Source organism: Grampus griseus (assembly GCF_964374135.1).
Source record: "Grampus griseus genome assembly, chromosome: X".
Taxonomy (NCBI): domain Eukaryota; kingdom Metazoa; phylum Chordata; class Mammalia; order Artiodactyla; family Delphinidae; genus Grampus; species Grampus griseus.
The window spans coordinates 41,282,080-41,298,392 of record NC_138999.1 but is presented as its reverse complement, the minus strand read 5'-3'; the positions used below and the strand labels follow the sequence as shown (position 1 = coordinate 41,298,392).

General features: G+C 58.6%; 1 protein-coding gene across 1 annotated transcript in view; it reads right to left on the bottom strand.

Moving 5' to 3' along the window:
- Positions 1 to 293: 293 nt before the first annotated feature.
- RBM10 (RNA binding motif protein 10) overlaps positions 294 to 16,313 on the bottom strand; it is a 29,572-nt gene continuing 13,552 nt past the window's right edge. The window contains 22 exon segments of the mRNA XM_082680877.1: positions 294 to 640; positions 735 to 864; positions 940 to 1,046; positions 1,337 to 1,411; positions 1,491 to 1,679; positions 1,755 to 1,820; positions 1,917 to 2,066; positions 3,058 to 3,222; positions 3,310 to 3,401; positions 3,486 to 3,603; positions 3,690 to 3,832; positions 3,936 to 4,122; positions 4,728 to 4,815; positions 4,902 to 4,999; positions 5,175 to 5,335; positions 5,718 to 5,894; positions 6,038 to 6,098; positions 8,169 to 8,255; positions 9,682 to 9,755; positions 11,673 to 11,742; positions 13,596 to 13,826; positions 15,303 to 15,486. Of these exon segments, the coding sequence (XP_082537003.1) occupies positions 515 to 640; positions 735 to 864; positions 940 to 1,046; positions 1,337 to 1,411; positions 1,491 to 1,679; positions 1,755 to 1,820; positions 1,917 to 2,066; positions 3,058 to 3,222; positions 3,310 to 3,401; positions 3,486 to 3,603; positions 3,690 to 3,832; positions 3,936 to 4,122; positions 4,728 to 4,815; positions 4,902 to 4,999; positions 5,175 to 5,335; positions 5,718 to 5,894; positions 6,038 to 6,098; positions 8,169 to 8,255; positions 9,682 to 9,755; positions 11,673 to 11,742; positions 13,596 to 13,826; positions 15,303 to 15,486 (2,779 nt within the window). The 3' untranslated portion in view covers positions 294 to 514.

Below are 16,313 nucleotides of genomic sequence, written 5' to 3'. Positions count from 1 at the left end.
TGCCCTCAGGCATTGTCCCCAGACCCAAGTACAGTTTAGCCTTGCAGCCATACAGCAAGTGCAGCTGCAGGGTGGCAAGGCCAGGGGATGGGGGGTTCCTAGTCCTGGCTGTGACCCAGAGGGTCTTCAAGCCTGACGGTGCCCTGGTGGTGCTTGGTTTCCTGGTACAGCATGACCTGCTGGACCCGATAATGGTGAGGGGCTGTGACCAAGATCTTGTCCATCTGTGTTTATGTCCCTGTATCTGTGTGGGCCACAAACCACTCTGGGACATGAGAAAGAGACATGCAAGCTGCGGACTTTTCAGCTTTTATTACAAAAAGAAAGACATGAACCCAGCCCAGTTTTCCAATAAAAGTCACCAACTCAAAAGTCTGACTTGGTCAGGGCCTCTCTGGCTGCGGAGTTAGGCCAGTCAACAGGTGCAGGGCCCCTGTTCTGACCACCCAACATTTCATCCTCCCCTGCTCCAGGCTGGACACCCAACATAAGTATAAGTAGGTCTTGCAGCTGCTCACTGGGCCTCGTTGAAGCGGGTCACCATTGTCTTGTGCAGCGTCTCCTTGTATGACTCGGTTGAGGTGACCCCATAGGAGCTGCCTCGGGCACCCAAGCCGGAGCCCCGCACCCGTGTCTGGGCCTGTGTGAGGGAGGCAGACTCTGTCAGGTTGGGTGGGGGCTAGGGCTACAGCAGAGAGTACTGGAGGATGGGGATGGGATCCCCACAGACTCACCTCAATGGGAGTCACAATGCCCTGTTTCTTGCGGCCCAGGCCACTGCCCTCTTTCCAGCCCATAGCCTGGAGCATGCGACTGCCAATGTTGTCACTGCCCAGCCCATCCCGCGTGGGCTGCTCAAAGTCCCTGCAGGAGACAGTGGCACAGTGTGAGCGACTGGCCTGCCGGCCCCAGGCCCCCGACCTGGCCCCGGGCACTCACACAGAGGCCGCAGACATGCCGCTATATTTCCTCCTCTTGGGCTCCGGCGGCTCAGGGATGCCATACTTCTCTCTGCGTTCAGCTGCGCGGTCCCGGTACTTCATTTGCTGAAAGAGTGTGTGGGAGAATGAAGGAGCTGATCGCTATTTGCAGGAAACATGGGCACAGCTGGGGGGCCCCCAAAGGGAGCTAGATCTAGCGAACAGATCTGTGGTCCTGTGAATGCCAGCAGCCAGCATGGGGGGAATCGGGAAGAAGCCTTGCAGGGAAAGGACGTGAAGTGGCTGATGGCAGCCAGGCTGTGTCTAGCTGAGGAACCTGAGCGCCAGCTGCCTACACAGATGGAGCGCTTGGTAAGGGACCGAGGGATGGAGCCCAGGAGTGGGTCACACCTCACCTCCATGTCGTTCTTCTCAAGTGCCTCCAGCTCATTTTCTGACAGGTGGGCTCGCCGGTGAATCTCAAGGTTTTGCTGCAAGGAGGACAGGAGGAGGAGTGAAGCGGCTGGGCCGGGCCAGGACAGGGTTCCCAGCCAAGCCTCCCTCAGTCACCTTGTGGAGCCCGGAGAGCTGCTGGTGGCGGATGAGCGCCTCCTTGCTGGGGAACTGGCGCCGGCAGAGCAGACAGGCCAGCTTCTGCCAGTCAGTGAGCTTCTCCTCCCGCTCCGGCCCCCCGCGCTCTTGCTCCTCCTCACTGTCACTCTCCCCGCTGTAGGCTGCCACCAGCCCCCTCGGTGGGCTCTGAAAAAGGTGAGGGTGAGAGGTCTGGTCTGGCTAGCTCAGAGCCCTGCCCTTCTTTCTGCCCTGGGCACTCACTGGGCGGTCATCACTGGCCAGTTTTGGGAGGTCCATGCTGGTGTGCTGTCTCTCAGCTAGTGCTCCCTGGGGTGGAGGAACACAGAAATTCAGAGATTCCACGGAAGGACCAAAGGGATGACAAGACTGGGGGGCAGGGCGCGGATGGACAGCCACACACACCTTCTTCTCGAGGATGGCGTAGCCAGCATCTGCGGTGGCCGACTCCCGCCTTTCATCGTCTCGTAGGGAACTGATGGGCTGGAAGCTGTTTTTGAAGTTTTCTTTTTGCTTGTTGAGGCTGCGGGCCCAGCGTTCCATGTCCTTGGCAATCTAGGGGCGAGGGTGGGGGTGAGGCTCTTAGGAATCCTCCGACTGCTGGGGTCGCCAACTCCAACCTCTGCCCTTGCAGCAGCCCGCCCCTTCCTGCCCTGCAGCCTCAAGCAGAAGGTGAGAGAGGCGGAAGTGAAAGTCCCCATTTCTCTGTCGTCCTGTCATCAGTGCTCCTCAGCAAGCCCCTCCCCAGCTGTGCCCCCATTCTCCTCATGGGCACCCACGCTATTAGGTTTGCCGTGTGTTTTCATTTTATCGTTCTAAAATGCATAGAATGGCTTGCTCTGTGTATAATTTTAATTTACACGTGTGATACTATGCCACGTTCCATGTCGTTGCCCAACCCCGACCCCCAGGCACAACACCATTTTTAGAATTTACCAGGCTGCCAAAGGAACACGTAGTTCTTGCTTCTAAGTGTTGCACCCAGACTGTCATATTCTTCCTCCACAGACAAGACACTGAGGTTCCCTCCAACTGCCCACCACCACAGAACACTGCGATGGTTGTCTTCCTGCCCACCCCCTGATGGGCCCGCGAGAAGTTCTCTGGGGTATATATACACAGACAGACACGGACACACCCTTAGGTGGGGTTCTGGGCCCAAAGGAGCATGCATGCGCATTTGTTTCCACAGGCAGGGCTAGCCTGGCTTCAGGCGTGCCCACACCAGCCCACATTGCCACCAACAGCACAAAGGTTCCCACCAGGGGATGGGAAAGCAGACAGGGTACACTTGGATGGCACTGGCCACCTCAGGGAGGTGGGCAGCCCTACCATGTACCTGGTAGGGAGACGGCCCTGGCTCAAGGTCACGCAGCAAAGAGCAGAGCTGGACCGGGAGCCTGGTCTCTCCTGGGCACAACTACTGCCCACGTGCACATCCACCGCCATCCCCTCCCTTGGCAGCGGAGGATAACAGATGACAGAATGGCATTCATCAGAAGACACCTAACAGCCAGCCAGTGACTGCTGGACTCCCAGTGTTCACCTGTTGGGCCGTCTTGGTCTTGTGCTTTTCCTTCTTCTCTTTGCCCTCCTTCGAGGGCGCTCCCGTTTCCTTATGCCCATCAGCTGACTGCTCCAGGGCAGGAACATAGGTCCGCCTTTCCCCATCCCAGTACAGGTACTGCTGGCTCTGAGCATTGTAGTAGTACTGGGGGAGGTGGGGGAGAAGGGGTGTGAGGGAAGACCTCGAGGAGGGGACTGCAGACCCTGCCCACTCCCCAGACTGCCCTATCACCTGAGAGTTGGGGTCGTAGTAGAGGCCAGTCTGGGGGTCATAGTAGTAGCCAGATGTCTCGTCGTACTGGTAGGTGGAGACGTCAGGAACAGCTGGAGAGTGAGAAGAGGGGGTCGCACTCCTCTCTGCTTTGTTAAGGAATTCTCCACCCCTCACCGTAGGCCATGGCTACTCACGGTACTGGCTGTAGGACTCCTGGGCAGAGGGACTCGTGGCTGGTGGCAGGGAAGAGCTGGGATGGGTGGGGCTCTGGAGCTCAGATTTGAGCACAGCGGGTGACATGATGGTGTATGACTAGTCATGGGGCAAGACAGGGGAACAGGGCTCAGTGTCTACCAGTGCCCCCATGGCCCCCAGGACCTCCCCTTGATTTTCCTCACCTGGCTGTTGGCAGCAGTGCCCTGGCTGCCGCTTGCTTCAGCTGCTGACTGCTGGTAGACACCAGGGGTGGCACCAGGCTGGGTGCGGGAGAAAGCCTGCAGGGACACAGAGTCTGCCCCAGGCTCCAGGGAGGCCTCGGGACCTGTGAAGGGGGACAGGGAAAAAGGAGAACGTGAACGGCAGGGCCCAGGACCCTATGCTTGCCAGTCCCCACCATGGGCTCAGGGAGAGATGCTGAGGCTAACCTGCTCCGGCTGGGTCCCCTTTGGTTCCAGTGATGCCGGGGCCCTTCGTGCCCTTGAGGTAGCCATGGGCATAGAGAGAGGACTCTGTGCCCTGGCTGCCGCCATAGCCCTCCTCCTGTTGGTAGTAGCTGTAGTCGACCGGTGGCTCCTCGGGGGTGGCCCAGGCACCCTCCCCACCCTGGGAGGCCTGAGGGGCAGGTGGGAGGGGTTCATTAGCAGAGGAGGGGGCACAGAGGGGAGGGGGACCAGCTAAGAGACGTCTGCCCACAAGTGAAGCAAGTGTCTGCTGACAGAAAGCATGCAGCCCTCAAACAAGGGCCACCCGGCCAGAGCAGAGCAGGGTGGTGACAAAAACAAGACTGGAACACAGACACGCGCCAAAACGCTCCTAGGGCTGACACTGGTACATGTGTTGCGTGATATATGTGTTGGGTGTCAGACCAAGGAAGATACCATCCTCCCCTTCTTTATTGTCATCTGCCAATTTTCTTGCAGCCACTTATAAATTCCCTTTTACCAAGAAAGGTTGTAACAATTCAGGATGATATACAGCTACCAAACAGAACAGAAAAGCAGCCGCGACGGCGCTGAAAAGGAAAGCCTGGGAGGAGGTGCCTGGGAAGGGAGCTGCAGCGCGGACCCCATAGCCCCCACCGGCGACCACTGTGAGAGGTTTTCGGGGCCACAGGAAGCCAAAACAGCAAGCCAGCCCTCCTGTTTGCAGAGAGGGAGCGGGAGGGTGGAGGCGGCCCAGGTACAGGGATGCTGGGGTGGAGGGGAGTCTCTGAGTACCTGCGAGATGGCCCACTGGGCCGCGGCAATGGCAGTGCTGGCCACAGAGGCAGCATTGATGCGACTGCCTTCGTTGGAGGCCATGTCCCTGGGGAGGATGTCAGAGACTGGGAGTGAGACAGGAGGCCCCAAGCTGGGGGGCAAGCTGGGAAAGGACACAGGTGGGGCCCTGACCTCTTAGAACCCTTGGCAAACTCAACGTTGATGGTCTTGCCGTCGATGGTGAGCGGCGGGTGCAGGGCCTGCAGGATCTGCAGCAGCTGGGCTGCCTCCTGGGGGAGGAGGTGGCGGGGGCAGGGGCAGAAGGGTCAGGCCCGGGGAGGTCCCCGGCTCCATTGCCCCATTTCCAGGCTTGGGGCCGCGGTGGGGGGCTAGGGTCAGGGTCCCTCCTCCCTGCCCCGGGGGCCGGGATCCTGGCTGCCCGGCCCCCCCCTGTGCCGCCCTCACCACGATGGTGGAGAGCTGGATGAAGGCAAAGCCACGGTTCAGTTGGGTCTGCTTGTCCTTGATGACGCGTACGTTGGAGGAGGACAGCACTGCGTAGGGTGCCAGGGCCCCCAGGATGGAATCCATGGTGCTGTGTGGGTTCAGGTTGCGCAAAATGATGGCTGCAGGAAGGGGCCCAGCATTAGGAAGCACCACTGATATTCCGCTCCCGTCCTACCCTCTGGTGGCTCCCCTCTGCTCCCTCTCCCCTGGCCTCCGCGTCCTTGCGCCCACTGCTTCCCCTCACCTCTTCCTCTCAGATAAACTCTGCTTGTCAGTCCAAGTCCCAGCTCAGTCACCCACCTGCCGAGAACCTTCTCAACACACCCCCAAAGTCGAGTTTGGCAATGCTCTTCCTCTGCTCTCCCTACATTACATGTGTGTCCCCCCACCAGGCAGAGGCCCCTGGGAGGATGAAGTCCTGGTCACCACCATCTCTCTGGCCTTGGAGAGCCCAGTCTAGACACCCTAGGGCAGGGAGGAAGGAAGGAACAACTGACTCACTGTCGTTGGCGTTCTCTGAGCTCGGCTCCGAGCCCTGTGACAGGGCCTGGGAGGCCAGCACTCCCTGGGCCTGGTAGGGCTGTGGCAGGGGCAGCAGGCCCTGGCTTAGCTCCCGACCACCCAGCGGTAGTGTCTGCTGATCCAACCTTGCGCCCAGGGGCAGCTTCTGCTCTGCCTCTGTCAGGGGCGGCAGAAGACAGGCCAATGACGAAGGGGGAGGGGCTCCCAGGCTGGTCTCCCTCCTCCCAGAGCACTGGCCCCTCACCCTTCTCCCTCTTCCCAGCAACGTCCCGGGAAAGAGGGAGGTAGGAGGGCCATACCTGACTTGGGCACACCACATTTGAAGCACTTCTCACGGCGTTTGAAGTTCTGGACGCCACACTGTGAGGCACAGGCCAGGCTATCAGAGGGGGTGGGGCTTTCCACTGCACCCTCCAAACGTGGATCCAGAGATCCCCCAGGGAACCCGCCATGCCCCGGGAAGGTCCCAGGGTCAGGGGTGGCAGGGGGCTTTGGGGCTCTGGCTGTCCTCCTCGGTCCTGTGAATCTTCCCTTTACATGGTCTCAAATTTGTCCTCAGTGCCAACCCCTCAACTCAGGATCCATAACTCCCCCCCCTCTGTTACCAAGTGCCGCCTGCTCCGAGGTACCAACTCCCAGAAATGCCCCCACCTCCAAAGTCCCTTTGGTAGGTTCCTCTTCCCAAAATGTACTTCCCTATTCAGAAACCCTCGTTATTTCTATCCCTCAAAGCCAGCAGCCCCTCTCTTGCCAGACTCCCACCCCTCCTTCATCTCGAGGACTGGATTGGATCCTGCCGCTCTTGAGAAATAAATCTGCCTGGGATGTTGCAGCCTCTGGAGATGCCCAGCTTTCACCACATTTCTGTCTGTGATCCATGGTCACGTACTAAGCACTGCTCCCGCGCCAGGCTCCGTGCAGGATATGGCCTCTGCCCTCCTGGCCTAACAGTGGGGAGCAGATGTAGCACAGAGGGGCAGCAGGTGAGTCTGTGGAAATGGTCCCCCCCAGGGGCTCTGGGAGGGGAGCGGGCCTAGAGGCCCAGATCACTCAGCTGGGTATAGTCAGCAGGGCTGTTTGATCTGGGAGGTCCAAGAGTTTGGTTTGGTTTTGCTGGGAAGCGACTGCTGGCGGAGGCAGCAAGAGATTTTGTGTAGGAGGGTGAGGAGAGAGGCAAAAGCAAAGGCTGGACAGGGAAGGTGACACTAGATCACAGAGGGGAGTCACACTCAAGCTCAGAGTTGTGGGGGTTTTCAGCAGAGGAGGAGGGACGTGGTCAGAAGTGGTTTTGAGGAATGTCACCAGTGAGGGAGTGGGAGAAAGAGGCAAGAGGCCAGCACACCAGAGAGGGGCCTGTGGCGACTGTGTGGGGGAGGAGGTGAGGACTGGCCTGAGCAGTGGGAATGGCATTTCTGTGATGGAAGTGACAAGACTGGAGAGCAACAGCATGTGGTGGATAAAGGAGAGAAAAGAAAGAGAATCCCCTAGTTTCAAGGAGTATCTGAAAATACAGGAGGGATGGAGTCCTCCCGTCACTCTGTCCCTACCTCTCCAGAGAGGTTGGACACCCGCCTTCTGATATTACTTTTTTGGTTTTGAAATAAGCAGGAACCACTCCCCTTACTGGGCAGAGTTCCTCTTGGGGAGAGGGCCTCCGCAAGCTCTCAGGTCTCCCCTTAGGTCTCAGGGCTGCCAGACGGCTGCAGGAGGTGAGGCTATAGAGTCCCAAGGCTGCTTGTGAGGCTGGCCCCAGGGGAGATCTGAACTCACGGTGGCATCCATGGCCCACGATCAGGAGCAAGGCACAACTCAAGGTTCCACCTCTCTGAGCCTCAGCCTCCTCTTAGGGAATATGACTGCAAAGAGCTACAGCTTGTACCCTAAGTCTCAGGCGGACATGGCTTTGTCAGAGGTTGGGTCACCTGACACAGGCTCTCAGAACACCCTACACGTTCCTTCAGGACAAGAGCTGACACTGAACATTGTTAACGGCGGGCCAGGTGTCGTTCCAAGTGTTACCCTCTCATCACCACATTTCAATCCTCCCAACTACCTTTGGGGAGCGGGGTCATTGGTATTTGCATCATAGAGATGGGGAGAGTGAGGCAAAGAGAGGTTAAATACCCTGACGAAAATCAAGGCAGATTTGGGAGAGTCTAACTTCAGCTAGTCTGGTTCTGAAGCCCACATTTTATGGATCACATTATGCCTCCACTGTCACTAGTCACTTACATAAACATCTGTTTCAAGTCTACTGGGGCTTCAGGCAAGATCGTGCCGCATGAGGGCAGAGCCTGGCACCAAGTGAAAGCTCAGTACAAACTGGTGGGTGGGTGGCAAGGAGCAGCGCTGCTTGAGCTGAGCCAGTCCTCCACACCCACACCACTCAGAGGCCCCGGGGAGACAGAGACGTTGCCACCGCCCCTGTACCTTATTACACAGCCAGTCCTCATTGATCTTGGGCTTGGGGTCGCTGTAGTGCATGGACACCTTCTGGCCCAGGATGTTGAGGGAGTGCTGCGGGGAAAAGCAGAGCACAGTGAGGCCTAGGCAGCAGTGCCCCACGCACCGTCTCAGCACAGGAGAAGAGAGTGAGCGAGCCCTTCAGCTGGATGGATGAGGGACAGGGAACGGAGGGAGGTCGGAGAACTGACGAGGGAAGAAGGAAGGGAAGGAGGGAGGGAAAGCGCCACAGCCCTCGGGCGCAGCTGTTTGCTGCCTTTCCGGGCACGCGCACGCACACGTGAACACACGCCACCAGGCACACAGTGCTCGGCTGCCCGAAGCTTGCCGGACAGCGGGGGAAACCCCCACTCGGCCCTGACACTGCCAGGCCACACCCAGGGCCAGCACTACACAGGCTACACTTGGGATGAGGGGGGACGGGGAGGGGAGGGGAGGGAGAGGAGGGGAGAGAAAGAGAGAAAGAGAGAGCGCACGCGCACTAGTGCTGGAGAAGGGGAAAAAGAAAGAGCCATATTTAAAAGATGGACGGTCCTGCTGTGAGGCTGTCTTCCCGTGGCTGGCTGGGTCCTGGGCCCATGGCACTAGCCTGTGGACCGGCAGAGATGGCCCCAGGGCCGCCCCTGCTGAGCCTCCCTTCCACCACATCGCCCCTTCCTCCCCTGAGGCTTTCCTTCAGTGCCCCACACCAGTGAGCTGGGCTCTGGGTGCGCGAGCAGAAGCTTTGGGTCTCTGAAGGTCCCAAAGCTGCTGGGTTGGGAGCCCGTGCCAGGCTGGGGGAGCAGGCTCCCCTCCCTTCTGGACAGCACGGCTCCTCGCTGAGAGGGCAGGCCTGTCCCTAGCGGAGTGGGGCAAGTGGTGACTCCTGTGGGGGCCAGGTGCAGTGGGAGGGGTGGGGTGACCGAAGTGAGTCCTGGTGAATGAAACCATCACTCCTGACTGGTACTTTCGATCAACAGAGCAGTGCTGGCCTGTCCCATGGAAATCAAAGGACCAAACTCACATGCAGGGACAGAGCTGGCAAAACAGGACTTGCTAGTTAGTGTGCCAACAGCTAAGTTCCCCAATGGCTGGACTTCCAGCGGTGCCCAAGAGTGGAACAGAGTCCTGGCTCTGCCTGACCCCAGAGCAGGGCGGTCCCCCGGGGAGTGGGAACTTAGGTGGAAGAACCCCACCCCCACCCCACCCCCAAGGCAGCCCTTTCTCTGAAAGCTCAGCCAGGAGAGGAAGAGAGGCAGAGCTAGTGCCTGGCCAGTGGGAAGGGCCAGTGGTGAGTGTGGGTTCCTGATGGGAAGCCCAGTGGGTAGCGAGAGATGGGAAGAGGAGATAGTGAGGGTCAGGAAGGGGGAGAGAGGGGGTGGGGGGATGGGACACAGGGCCACAGGGCAGGGAACTGTGTCCGTAAGAATCAGGCGATGGGGAGCGCTCGATTACAAAGTAGTATTTGTTTGGGGGGGGGGTTCAAGTGCGGCAAAGCAACCTGATTGGCTTCCATCCATCGTGTAGCGTCCTGCAAGTGACTAAACTCGACGAAGGCGAAGCCCCGGCTCTGACCTGGAGACAGCATTCAGATACAGACGCAGTGGGTTAGTCAACAGCTTTGGACACACGGCGTTCCCGGGGGCGGGACCCGAGGGGAGAGGACTGGGGGGCAGAGAGGGAAGTGGGGGGAGGAAAAAGGAAGAAAGGGAGAGAGAAAAGCAAAGAAAGACCAGGGTGTGGGAGGCAAGGTAGATGGTCGGGAGGGGCAGGAAAGAGGGAAGCGGGAGGGAAGAAAACAGAGCTGGAGAGGGGTTGGGGGCAGGGGATACACACACGCCAGCTGGGAAGAAAGACAGAGAGATGGGGCTCAGGCACACCTGCCCGGACAGCCTGGGGTGATAGAGATGGAGAGAAGGAGCTGGGAGGGAAAGGGTAAAAGGAGACGTCTCCAGAGAAGGAAGGAGGACAGATGGGCAGGCAGCTGGCTTCACATGGGCCAGAATAAATAACCAAATGGTGGGGCCCAGCACAAGGCCAGGGCAGCCCAGGAGGGGTCCTGTAACAGGTGTTTAATCAAAGGAGCAAAAGAGAAGCTGGGCCAGGCTGCTCGGGGAGGCTGGGAAGGCTCTAGGCCCAACAGGAACCAGAGGGAGTTAGGGACACAAGGTCACCTCAGCCTCACCACAGTCCAGGGAAGGTTGGCCTCACCAGGGAGCCACCTCAGGGCCAAGCTGGGAAGATTACAGCCACCTACAGTCCAAGTCCTCCAAGACAGCAGGAGAATGGGGGCCAGGATCGTCCAGGTAGATCTTAAAGAATCAGCAGGTGCCTGGGAGAAGCGCCCAGGGCCACAGAGAGGGCTGCACCTGGGACAGCGCCTCAGGGAGACCAGAATCCTGTCAGCTTGGCTGGGGTACAGCAGAGCAAGACCTACATGCTATGAAGAGAGACTCCAGGCCTGGCCAGGGATGGGAAAAGGATCCAGGGCTTGATACCAGGGGAAAGTAGCTCCTTCTTTGGAGGTGCACACACAGGGAGGGCTTAGACACGGCGGGACTTGAGGGGCATGCTTGATCTCCGAAAGAATAACCATTAGGATGCACAGGAGGATGGAATGGTATAATTAAAGAGAGACAGAGACAGAGACAGAGACAGAGAGAGAGAGAGAGACAGAGAGAGACAGACAGAGAGACAGAGAGAGAGAGAGAGAGAGAGAGAGAGAGAGAGAGAGAGAGAGAGAGAGAGAGAGAGAGAGATGGAGAGAGATGGAGAGAGATGGAGAGAGAGAGAGATGGAGAGATGGAGGCGTGGGGAGGAGAGAGACTGAGAGATGCAGAGAGAAGCCCAGGCAGAACGAGGCCCCACTGTGCCTGCCCTGGGGAGCCTGGGCCAGAGGTCCTGCAGAGACAACCCCCCACCACCCTACTAACCTCAGGCCAGCTCCAAGCAGCCTGCAAGAGGGAGGGAGGGAACAAGCGAGGCCAGCGATCCTGGCTGCTCCTTGGGATGCACCCTTGGACAAGAGCCATCCCCTGCCTCCCCTCTTGGGACACATGGGTGGGGCCGTGTCAGACCTCTTTCTGGTCAGAGGCTGTTACCAGAAAAATGTGGGGGAGAGCAAGGGGCAGGGGAAGGAGAAGAAAGGGGAGGGAAGGGAGGCTACTGGGGGGACGGGGTGACCATCTCAGATACTCAGAGTCCCAAAGAGGAGGTTCCCCGGAGCCTGGCCCTGGCCCTGCCCCCGGGGAGCACTCAGCTCATCTCAGAGCTGCACCCCCTCCCTGACAGCCTCGCACAAGAGGCTACTGGCCGGAGCTGTGAGGAGAGTGGGATGAGGGGGAGAGAAGAAGAGGGTACCCCCAAGCTGCCCATTCCCAGCTGTGGCAGGAAGGCAGGGTAGGGAGGGTGAGGGAAAAGGCAGAGGCAGGAGGGAGACTCGGAGGCTGAGGCTGGCCAGTGGAAGAGGAAGGTACTAGAACAAAAGCTCACCTGAGGATTTGTTCCGCATCAGCCGGACCTCCCGTGCTTGGACGCCGTGGGACTGCAGCTGGCCACGGATCTGTACGGGGCGATACGGATTGGAGCAAGCTCAGCACGAGGGGGCTACTGGGTACCTGAGGCTGGCTGGAGGCCTCCAGGACCCCAGAGGGTCATAGGGGATGTGCACACACTGTCTCCTCTCCCTCTCTCAGGGCTTTCCCCCAAGTGACCACAGCCCCAGCCCCACACCAGTACCCAGTCTCAGCTTTCAGCCCCAGACTTGCAGAGTGAGTCAAATGAAAAAAGGGGCATGGTGCAAGGTGAAGCATGGCAGCATAACGACCCTCAGGGATGGAGAACAGCAAGAGAGCAAGCGAGCCAGCAGCTCAAGAATGGTGGGCAGGGGTGGTCTGACAACAGGCTTGGTGCAGCCACAGAGCAAGGAAAGCTGGCAAGCAATTCTGGCCCTTTGCAAAGGGACTGCCCTCCGGCTTGCATCAAGAGAGACCCATGACAAAAAGTACGAAACTGGGAAGGACTGGGGACTGAGCAAACCCCAAACATGTGTGCTAGACCATAAATGGAGCAGTAACTTGGGGTGGAAACCAAAAGGCATGGCCGTGGGATTTGGAAAGCTTCCTGGATGACCTAAGCCAGAGGGAAGCTGCAGATGCAATTTGGGATTTGGACCAGGCGAGGCAGAGTCTCTAGGCCAGTGGTGCCTCTCGCAAGCGATTGGGAGCCTGTGCTGGGCATTCTTGGGCAGCAGCCTTAATGCCTCTGGGCCTGTTTCCTCATCAGGTTCAACAACAAAAGGGAAATTAAACATACACATACAAGGATGAAAAAGAAAGACACAGAGGAGCAGATCAGAACTGCTAACACTCAGGGAGAGCTCAGGAAACAGCTAGAATGTGGGCTCTGGGGTTCAGCTGTCCAGGTTCAGACCCCAACTCTGCTGTGCCACTCACCGGCTGTGGGACCTGAGGCAAACTGCTTCACTGCTGGGGGCCTGGCTTCCTCATCCGTAGAATGAAAATACAAAGAGTACCTTCCCTACAGGGTGGCTGTGCAGATTAAATCAGACCTGACATGTGGCCCACCCTGTGATAAATCCTCCACAGATGTCAGCACTCAGTTACCGTCTGACCCTGAACAGTGCAGGTGGGCCAGACCTGAAAGCTCTCAAGCACACAGGTGGGGTTTTCTCTGCGACAACATAGGCAGCCAGCAGGTTTCAGAGGAGAGATGAGCAGAGAATTCACGGGCAGTGGGGAGGAGGCGGAGAACTGGGGAGGCTAGTGAGGAGGCTGTTCTAGTGGCCCACTTGGGGTTTTCCTGCTCTCTAGGAGAGGTCTGCACGAGAAGGGAGGAGGATCGGAGGGAACGTCACACAGGAAAACAGGGTGGGAAGGCTGCAGCAGCAATGAAGTCAAAGGAGAACCCAAGGCTCTGTGGTCGTGCCAGTGAGGAGATCTGATGCTGCTGGCAAAAGAGGGTGGAGGGCGGGGAATGAGAATAAAACCTCAGAAAATCCCACGGGGAACCACCCCACCGCCCAGGCTGCAGGGTCTCCACAACATCTCTGTCACCAGAAATATCTGGCACTGGGACTGGTGAGCATCTGGCCTTTGATGGACATTTGCAGAATGGATGGATGGCCAGTGGAATGTGCAGAAGGAATGCTCTGTTCCCTCCCCCACCCACCACCACAGCCCCTGGGCCAAGTCAGCCTATCCAACGCTCCTCCCTTCCAGACTAGGAGACAACAAGGCCTATCGGGGGACGGATCAGTGCTGGCAGACAGAAGCTAGTGGGGATAAGGCATGAAAAGTGCTGAGGTTGGGGGTAAGGGAGAAGCTGAGGGCCCTGGAGGAGACCCAGCCTGGCCTCCTGCTCTGCCACCTGCCCAGGGACACGGGGGGCACGTACGTCATCCTCAGTGGCTGCCTGTGGCAGCATCCTCAGCATGACGATGTTACTGGCCTTCTCCTCCTCCTCCTCCTCCTCCTCCTCCTCCTCCTCCTCCCCTTGCTCGGTCCGATAGTCCTGGTCCCGATAGTCGCCGTCTCGGGGGAAGCCTGGTGGGCCGGTGGGGCTGTGCCTGTGCCGCCGCCGCCGCCTACGCTGAGTCTCGGAGCCCGGGGAGGCCTCGTAGGAATCCTGGCCAACAGAATGAGACGAGAGACACCAGACGGGCAGTCAGTCTGGGGTGGGCCTAGGAGCTGGCCGCTGGCTCTCCGAGGCAGGCAGGCTCTGAAAGCCAGGGGTGGGCGGGCTCCGGCTAAAGGCTTGGGGCAGGCAATGTGGGCAGGCCCTGGACTGCAACCCTTCTGGGGTTGGAGATTCTCCCCAGGATGCTTTTGGGGGCTGCTTTGGTGGGGAGTGGGGAGAGGCCGGTGGCAGTATTGGTGTGGGAGAGGAACTCCCACAGACAGGTGACCAGACACCATTTAAAACCTCCTTGGGAAGAGACCATTTGGGGTTGGCACACTAAACCCTGCTCTGTTTCTCCCCCCTCCTCCCTCGCCAGCTCAGCTAGCATGTGCACAATTTTTCCCTGTGCCATGGAAGGCCACACCTCGCTTAAGATTCCCAGCCTGGGCCCTGCCACCAAGTCGTGGGTTTCAGAATAGCTTAAGACCTCAGCCAGAGCCAGCCAGCAGGGCCTGGCAAAGGTGCGAGGGCTACAGCGCTGCCTTCCGGTCCCTGATCCTCTGCCTGGCCAGTCCTCCATCACCACCAGGCTCTCTCCTAACAGGGTGTGGTCACTGGATTCCTGGGCGTTGCCCAAACCATCCTTTCAGGACTAAGCAAGCCAGGCCTGGGTCCACACCCCTCCTGCCCTCACGGAGGCCAGATAACTCAGCACTCCACTCTTCCTGGTCCACCCAGGGCCCAGCCAGTGCCCTGGAGACATCCAGGCACAGCTCACAGCTGCCATCGAGGAAGCTTGGTTGCCCACCACAGGGGTCTTTCCATTGGACCCCCCAGAGGGTGGCCGGCAGCCCACACTCTGCTTCCCACTGGAAAGGAGAGCTGTCTGCTTGTGTGGACCAGGGCCCTGACGCCCCCTCAACTTGGGGTTCCCGTAAGGCAAGGCTGCTGCTTCCCGTCAGATGGGGGCTCCCTGATGGTGCACATCATGCCTCCCCACTCAGGCCAGGGCTAACTATACAACATGGAAATGGCTAGCTTCTGAGTTCAAAGTAGAGGCCTGAGGGGACTTCCCCTTCTGTCTAGAGGCTCTGCCACCACTGGGAATGCCCACGGTCAGCCCCCCAGAGCTGCTTTGCTTGGTGATATCCAAGTGATATCCAAGTGCCCTCCCAACCCTAGATGCCGGGTCCCCAAATTGGCTGGGAGCAGGCAGTATAGGGCTTGCAGTGAACCCTGAACAACAGGGAAGAAGGGAGACAGGTGGTGGCCAGGGGCCCTCAGAAGTATAGAGCCAAGCACGTGGAAGTTAGGGAGACCCAACTTGGGAGAGGAGCCCTCAGAGAGGGGAGTGGGGACAGACCCTCCAGGTGAGGCAAAGCCACCGAGCACAGTCTGAAGGCATGGGAGCTGAGAGCTACCTGCACACGGTGCTACAGCCAGACAGAGGCCCTGCAGGAGCTGGCCCTCCCCTGCCCTCACCTCTGCACTCTGCTCTTCGGACGAGTCATCATAGTCGTGCTTGCCCTCCTGGCTGCCATACTCGCGGGGATATGAGCGGTAGTCCATGTCCCGGTAGTCGTGATCCCGGCTGCGGTTCTCCCCACCATCATCCTGTGAACGATCGGCGGCTCCGTAACGGCCAGTCCTGTCTCCACGACCCCCTCTGGGGAAAGAAGGATGGGGAGGGAAGAGAGGGCAATCCTTTCTGAAAGGTGCAAGAGGTGAGAGTGACCCCACCCACCCCCCTCCCTAGACCCTCAGCCCCAACCCCTGACAGGGATCCCTACATGCTGACCCCGTGGGGCCAACTGGCTCCCACCTCTCCCTCAAATTCAACCCACTTCTCTCCTTCCCTTCCCCACCTCTCCATTCCCTCACTGGGCCCTTAGATGTGGAACCCCGACTGGTCTCCTCACCTCCACCCAGGCCTCCCCTAGTTTACTCTCTATACCCCAAATGTGAGTGAGGGTTTCACAAGGCAAAGTCAATCAAGCCCAACCATATTGCTCCTTACAAAACACCAAAATGCTCACTAAGGTCCTACAAGGTCTGCAGGGTCCTGCGGGATGAGGTCCCTGCTGACCTCTTTCCTTCCACCTCATCGTGCACTGTGCTACCCTGCCCCCCTGTTCCACGGTCACCTTGCTAGCACTGGCAGCTGTCTGTTTGCACGTATGTATATATGTATGTATTTATTTTGTGCGGGCTTTTCTCTGGCTGCGGCGAGCGGAGGCTACTCTTTGTTGCGGTACGCAGGCTTCTCATTGTATGTATGTATGTATGTATTTATTTCGCGTGGGCTTTTCTCTGGCTGCGGCAAGCGGAGGCTACTCTTCGTTGCGGTACGCGGGCTTCTCATTGTATGTAGTTATGTATTTATTTATTTTGCGTGGGCTTTTCTCTGCTTGCGGCGAGCGGAGGCTACTCTTCGTTGAGGTATGCAGGCTTCTCATTGTGTGTATGTATGTATTTATTTCGCGTGAGCTTTTC